The 7,444-nt window shown below is 33.6% G+C and overlaps 1 protein-coding gene across 1 annotated transcript; it reads right to left on the minus strand.

Annotated features, from left to right (window-relative positions):
• Positions 1 to 2,907: 2,907 nt before the first annotated feature.
• LOC107852250 lies at positions 2,908 to 6,763 on the minus strand. Its single transcript, XM_016697318.2, has 8 exons — positions 6,409 to 6,763; positions 5,817 to 5,838; positions 4,555 to 4,611; positions 4,397 to 4,478; positions 4,184 to 4,279; positions 3,959 to 4,083; positions 3,861 to 3,879; positions 2,908 to 3,718 (listed from the first exon to the last, which is right to left on the minus strand). The coding sequence occupies exons 1-8, from the start codon at positions 6,509 to 6,511 to the stop codon at positions 3,452 to 3,454; spliced, it is 771 nt and encodes a 256-aa protein (XP_016552804.2). The 5' UTR covers positions 6,512 to 6,763; the 3' UTR covers positions 2,908 to 3,451.
• Positions 6,764 to 7,444: the final 681 nt, after the last annotated feature.

Here is a 7,444-nt window from a genome sequence, read left to right on the forward strand (position 1 = left end):
AAAATATAGTCCAAAGTATTTAAAAAGAAAAAAGTAATATGATCGTACAAGTACAAAAAATAATAAAGGGTAGTAGAAATCGAACAACAAGAATTATTCGTATAGATGAATAACAAACTAAGACAACACCAACTGTTTATAAGTCACATTCTTCTACCCTAATATGTATCCCCCAGAACTTCTTATTTACGGTTATGCATGTCTTGTGTAAACTGAAACCATATCATGTCTCATCCATAGTCAATCTCTCATACCTCCGCTCATGTAAATCTTTTATATCACTCCTAACATACTCACACATATATCGAAACATTCTCATTTCTCCAACAAAAATATCCATCATCCCTAATTTTTCATCAATTCCCTTTGTACTACTCAATATAAAATTAAATATCACTCGAACTACAAAAGTATATTATATAGTATTAGTTAAGATTAATACTCCGTACGCTGTATGTATTAAAGACGTGCCCTACGCGTAATTGAGCTTATTGATTTAGTGCCACGTGTCTAACACCCACAAATTGCACGTATTCTATATTCAGCCTAATTATAAATTTAGGATAATTTTAGGGGAAATTTTTTAAAAATATATGATTTAATATAAAATATTATGCTATATAACTCAACATACTACAATGCTCAAAACTCTCTATAATGATTCCTTGTCATAAAAATATTTCACTACAATAAATTAATTTTTCATATTTATAATATTATTATATTTATAATAGTGATATCATTTATTATAATAGTATATTCTTTATAATAATTGAACTCAAATATTATTTAAAATTATTGAATGATAAAGAAAAGTGCCGCCCACGCTTTTATTTTAGGCTGTCTTTTGGAAATATAATCCAAAAAGGGAAACCATTATTTAAACTAACAGAATGTTTCTAAATTTATTTTTATATTTTTGAGAGGTCACTTCTTTGTAGCTTCACGTATAACTAAATTTATACTTATTATTTTGTCTTTTGTTAATAAAACAAATCTTTTATTTCCTTTCAATATATATGTTGCTTACATCAATGTTTATGAAATTCTAATTAGTCAAACATAGAAAGTCACAGGCAGCCGTCTAATTTTATATATAGCAGTCTTTAATTTCTATTATAATAATAGTAGTAGTAATGTCAATAAATTGGATAGTGTTTTGGTGGTACTTCAGTAAGTTTATAGAATAAAAGATTGGTTTGGTTTAGTGCTTGTTAGAGTAATAAGAGTTGCAAAAATATTGTAAAAAAAAAGACTTTTTATTATAAGTAAACGAAACGAAACTTCAATTGTGATTTATTTTCCTCTAAAAAATGAATTTCATCGTACATGTATTCTACATGGCATGATAATTTTTATGAGATGTCATATAATATGTATATGTCTGCTTGTTTAATTTTATATAAGTTTTCATATCTATTTGTCCACACTCAAAATTAAAAAAAATATAAATATTAGCTAATATTAAATTTAAAACATATTCACTTATTATGCCTTAAATTTAACATCCAAGGACCAAATGTAGAAAATAAAAGCCACCCCATGAATGTTTTTTTTTTTCCTTGGAAGGAAAAAAGATGAAAAAGTAAGATAAAGATAAGAGAAGAAGAAAACGAAATAAAGAAGAAGAAAAAAAATAGCCGCCCACGCTATTAATTCACTTTGGGCTGTCTTTTTAAAGAATAATAATCCAAAAGGGAAAAATTATTACAACTAACTCAATGATCATGTTGATAAACTATATCCACAATATACTGGTAACTTCTTTGTAGCTTCATACAACCAATTTGGTTTTTTTTTTTTTTGGGATATTTTATTATTTATATAACATCTTAGGTTTTATTTGGTTAGATGTATAAGAATAATATTGAATAGAACGAGCGTATTGACAATATTAAATTAGTTATGTTGATTATTGTCATTATTTTATCGACTGTTTAATTTATTGTATTGAGTAAATACACTGTATTAAAAATAGGAATAGTATCCCGTATTAAATTGTTAAATGATGACTTACTATGTATAAGAGTACTAGAGTAGTACCTACTACTATATATGATGTAAAACTAACACATACTTAAATTTGTAACCAAACTGTCCAAACATTATACTACAGTCTAGTATTGTATTGTAGCGTATTTTTTCTTATACTTCTTTTTCATTTCAAATGAGGGGAATGATGCACTCTATTTTTCCTCACCAATTTTGTCTCTTGTTCAAATGTTTAATGATCAATCATTAGTGAATTATTGATTATTTAATCAAGTATTGTGCCCAGTACGTATTTATGATTTAATATAAAGATATAAATGTTTTATCATGCATGTAGATATATATAAATCTTTCAATTGAATGTACTAGCTAGCATTTGATTAAGATAGTAAATTTTGAATACTGGATGATTATACCAACAAAAGAAATATGGTATCCAACTGACGGTTGATATTAAATAGAGCATAAAATGGCAACTCGGTGCCTGCAGTATTTCGCATTCACACATGGTCACCGACTATCCTGATGCAAGTGATAGTGACTAAATTAATGAATAAGTCACACAAACACAATGTCATCGTTACTCCTCATCTATATCTAAATAGAGCATTGAGACAAAAATTATGCAATTATGAATCCATGAACCAAGTTTAGCTAGTAATTTCTGTTAGCACATCACATGTCACAAAGAATGTAATATCCAAACACCAAATGAATAACTCCGCTCTATGATAACAAAGAATGTTATGCTAATCACTAAAAGCCTACTACATTCATACAAGATCGACAAGGAACACATAAACAACACCAAAATCAGTCCACAAGTTGAAAGAACAGTGGATCCTTTTGATGACCACTCTCAGATTCGCTACCAAAAACAAGAATATAAGATTTCGTGGTGTATTTGACACCAAATCAAAGATCCAAACTAATATTAACAACAATTTATGAAGAACAAAATGGACAACAACAATGTAATAATAACAACACACGGATTACAAGAGAAACAATACACCACACGACTACAAGATTACAACAAAGGAAATGATAGAGAGTGTGACATACACTATTACAAAGACCAAGAACCTTAGTATATTCAAGTACAAAGACCCTTGATAAAGATAGTAGAAACACCTACACTATGCAGTGAACACAAGAGAGGACCTCAATCCGTCTAGCACCCTACGATCCAAGCAAACAAACAACAAAAGTGATTCCACACCTAAGTTGTTTCCTAGTTTCAGCCAAGTCTCTATGGAAGAGAGAACTTGTGTTTACAAATAGAAGGCAAGTCCATCTACGTGATTGCACTTGTATCATACATGTCAAGCAAAATATGGTTGCTAGTCATCAATTTTGTGGTCTATATATAAATAATTGCACGCTCCATCTGATCGTAGGGACAGCTCATTTTTCGCGCTTCATTAATGTGAAACGACATAATAAATCTCCGAAATAATCACCTCCAGAAGCTAGGTGGTTGTTGTGGAGGATAAGTTCCGGGAGGATAAGCCGCGGCTGAGGGTGGTGGGAAGCCAGGAGCCTGTGCTGGATAACCTTGAGGAGGAGTTTGTGGTTGACCGTAAGGAGCCCCATAAGACGGAGGATATCCAACAGTTGGCCCGTAAGGCTGATCAAGCCGCGACATGTGTTGAGCGGGTGGTACTGTCATTGGTGCATCACCAAACTTGCCATCTCTTTTGTCCAATTCTATCTTGTGTTGTGTCTGCAAATCTCAACGAGAGTTAGTAAATGATCGTCTATATGAATCCTCATTGATGACTGTGTTACCTGTCAAACCCAATTTAAATGACAAACTATAACTGGAAAAAGGAAATCGGTGAGGCAATCAACAATCTCTTGCTTACCTGCATACAAGCACAAACCCTGCAATCAAATGTGCAGCAAATTTAGTACAACAATGTCGAAGAGAAATGATGTTGACGAAGAAAGTTTAGAAGCTTACGAGTAGTAGACCATGTCCGATATGCATGTCAAAATATGAGCAGCCTCCGCAATGTCTTCATCTCCAGTAAGACAAGCCACAATTCTACATAGGCAAGCAAGTTGGCTGAGGACTATCATGAAGCCCTAGTAGGAAGGAAAATCGACATGTATTATTTGATCAAATTGCATATACATGTACTACGCGAGGTAATAAATGAGAAAGACTCAAAGAAAGGGAGCCTACAATAATGCAGTTATCGCATTTTGTTGTTTTTATGTTGAATTGATCTTGCAACAGGAAGCGCGTTGAGCTCACTGAATTTCCAAAGCAACAACAAACCTGATGGGGAGAAAATCAATTGATCAGCATTACGACAGGAATTTTACTAAGGGGTGTCACAATAAGGAAAAGGTAGACACACGTAAGAAACAACATATAGCATATACGTTTGCTGACCTCAGTCACAAGGCAAAATGTAGGGCAACGACTTTCTCCACACTTGCCACTGCAAGGCATATAACCAGCGCAGCACTTATACCTGTCGCAGACAGAAATTTGTTCATAAGACGGGCAGTATAACATGATACTGAAGAAAGCACAAGTGTCTTAATTACCTTGTCATATCACCATATAAAGCTCGTTTCCTTAGCACATACGATGAACATGGTCCACTGCAGTTGATGAGATACGATAGGAAGTCATATAACTACTAAAAGTAGTTGCGTAATATCAAATATACATCAGTAGAATTGCAGGGCACAACATCTGCTACGATACTATGTTTCAGCCAAGGACTATGTTTTTCCAACATTTGCTACAACACGAACTTCATTTTTTCATTCACATCACATACAAACACTAGATTAAAATTAGCTCAAAAGTCGAAAAAATCTGCACTTAGCTGTAAGCAAAGGTCTCCCTTCAGTTTACAGGCTAAATATTTTTAACACACACAATTGCCGTTAGGCGCTTCACCTAATGGTGCTAAACCAAATAAGGCTTCCTTCTTACTACGAAAATCCCTAGTTGCTATAGAATCGGGTGATTGCAAATTGAAGATAGCTCAAATGCATTTAGTTACAGCATATCTATCTACTTCAAGGAATAGACTTTCACAAAAACCAAGTGTCTTTACTATGAAAGAAAATACTTTATCCTCAGAAATCAGTTTCCGGTGTTTAGACAGGTTAGATAATACGCAATAAGGTGTGTCACAGGGTATGAAGATGTCGTTTTGCTGAATTTCAGTACTTAAAGTTGTCAACGATATAAAAATGTTGGTCCAAGTAAGCCACAATAGGTAAGAGTTTGGGAACTGTTGAAAAGATGTAAGTAGTACGAAGTCCAGATGGTGACTGATAACTTCATCATGGCTCAAACCATCCCCTCTTAATTAAACTGAACAATGATGGATCCTACTTTGATAGTAAGTGTTGTGGAGCAGGAACAATGAGAAGGAGCGATGGTTGTTTCATACGCGTTGCCAATGGAGCAAGGAAACAGTACTATATTTCAGAAGCTAAGCTAGAGCCCCTCTTTGGCCTTAAATGGTGCATTAACAATGACATTAGAACTCAACATTGCTATAGAGAAGCCAATCGTGTTGCAGACATGTTTGGGCGCTTGGTGACTCTTAGCCACAACCATAAAAAGCTCTGTATATATTACACTTTTGGATTGCTTCCTGAGCAGATTAAAGGCCTGGTAAATACCGATTGATGGCAACTTACTTCATTTAGAGTCGAGAAGAAAAAAGCAAGCACGCTCACGTATGAAACCCTTTATGGAACCAACATCTAGACATAGTAATCAAATTCATGAAACAAACACAAATCAACAGCATTGGAGAAAAACAAACAGGCATAACACAACTTACCACCACAGCGCGAAACACCAATCTGCAAAACAAAAACATGAAAAACGATTAGAAAGACAAACACATTACACCCTGTATTCTCATATTAAAAGATACTTACTTTACTTCAAATAGTTGCTCAGACTCTTCAAAAATGTAACTCGCGTGCGTATTAGCTCCTCCACTACACAAGAGCGGGAACATTTTTGAAAAGTCCAGCAACATACAATAATACGGTCAAAGATCCAATTTTTTGAATACAAACATAACACAAACTCTTTAAAAATGTCAACGAGTACATATTAGATCCTCCAAAAGTAGTGTCTTTCTTAGAATATTCTACACAGGAGCGACAGTATTGTTAAAGAGTCCGAGCAACATTCAATAATAAGGTCAAATCATCCAATATTTTCAATACAAACATTGCACAGACTCTTCGTACATATGAAATCCTCCAAAAATAACACCTGTTTGGAGGATCCTGCACAGGCACAACAATTTATTTTTGGAGAATCCGAGCAACATTCAGTGATACGGCCAAATCATCCAAACATATTTTCTTCCCATTAGCAACAACATCATATAAAATGCAGAATTAGGAGAAAATATATACATGCTGGGTCGGCTTTAAGGGTGCCCATGAGATCTGTACGCCATAAATTTTGAAAAAATTTACGAGTTTCTGCCTTATCAAGATTCGCTTTCGCTGACGCCATTATTGCTAACAAATAATCTGATCAGATAACTGATAAATTCTGATGATAATCAAGAATCAACAATGTACATAAAGTCCTTTTTAAGATATCAACCTTCGTCTACAAAGACCAAAGTGTATATGTACCAGAACTAAAATCAGTTCAATTATCAAATTGGTTGTTTTATTACATGAGACATGATAACATATTTACAAAACCAATTGAATTAGTGAAACACTCATCTCATTTCCCCTGTTTGTTTTCTCTTCCATTTTTCGCGGTAAGAGATTGAATTTTGTACATACAAAAATTCAATGGACTAAAAATTTTTGTTTGGTTAAACAGAAGTTCAACCCATAGTCACATTATGTCACACACGGGGTTGTTCACCTGATCCCCTCGATAAAAAAAATTACGCTATATCTAAGTTAGACTTTTGTGTTTAATTATGTGTTGGGTTTACGTTGTGAATGGAAAATGGAGGGACACAACCTTTGAGCAAGAGACATATTGTTTTGGAAAAGGTGTGACTGTTCAGATAGTTGTGTCTGTTCAGAAAAAAACACAATGTTTCGAATGAACAAACATGACTCTTCCAAAGATACACCTTTTAAGTAAACCATTGCCACCTTTCAGAAAAAGGCATTTGATGGCTCTGCTTTCATCCACAGGTTTGATATGAATGAAAAATTTTCTGAAATAAAAACTCTTCTTGTCTTCAAAACATTCTTTGTGATCAATCAAATCGTTGAGTGAGTTCGACGAATCCAATTATTTGAGGTACCACTACAGTTGGATTGAAAGTCATTTTATCATGGGAGAAAGATTCCAAAACCTCGGGTGTAGTGAGGGGAATTATTCCTTAAGGACACGCCGTGAAGTCGAGAGACTTGCCTTTATATTTTTGTTTTATCTTAATTTCTGAAAAAAATAAAATAGACTTCTTAGAAAGAT

The sequence above is a fragment of the Capsicum annuum genome, chromosome 1 (genome assembly GCF_002878395.1).
Source record: "Capsicum annuum cultivar UCD-10X-F1 chromosome 1, UCD10Xv1.1, whole genome shotgun sequence".
Lineage (NCBI taxonomy): Eukaryota > Viridiplantae > Streptophyta > Magnoliopsida > Solanales > Solanaceae > Capsicum > Capsicum annuum.

What these genes read in the sequence shown, in the direction of transcription:
- LOC107852250 (XM_016697318.2), bottom strand. Translation starts at nt 6,511, where the DNA reads ATGGCGTCAGCGAAAGCGAATCTTGATAAGGCAGAAACTCGTAAATTT. An exon ending in CCTTAAAGCCGACCCAGCAT is followed by an intron (nt 5,839 to 6,408) that starts GTATATATTTTC and finishes TTTGTTTTGCAG; the next exon opens with ATTGGTGTTTCGCGCTGTGG. An exon ending in TTATATGGTGATATGACAAG is followed by an intron (nt 4,479 to 4,554) that starts GTAATTAAGACA and finishes TGTCTGCGACAG; the next exon opens with GTATAAGTGCTGCGCTGGTT.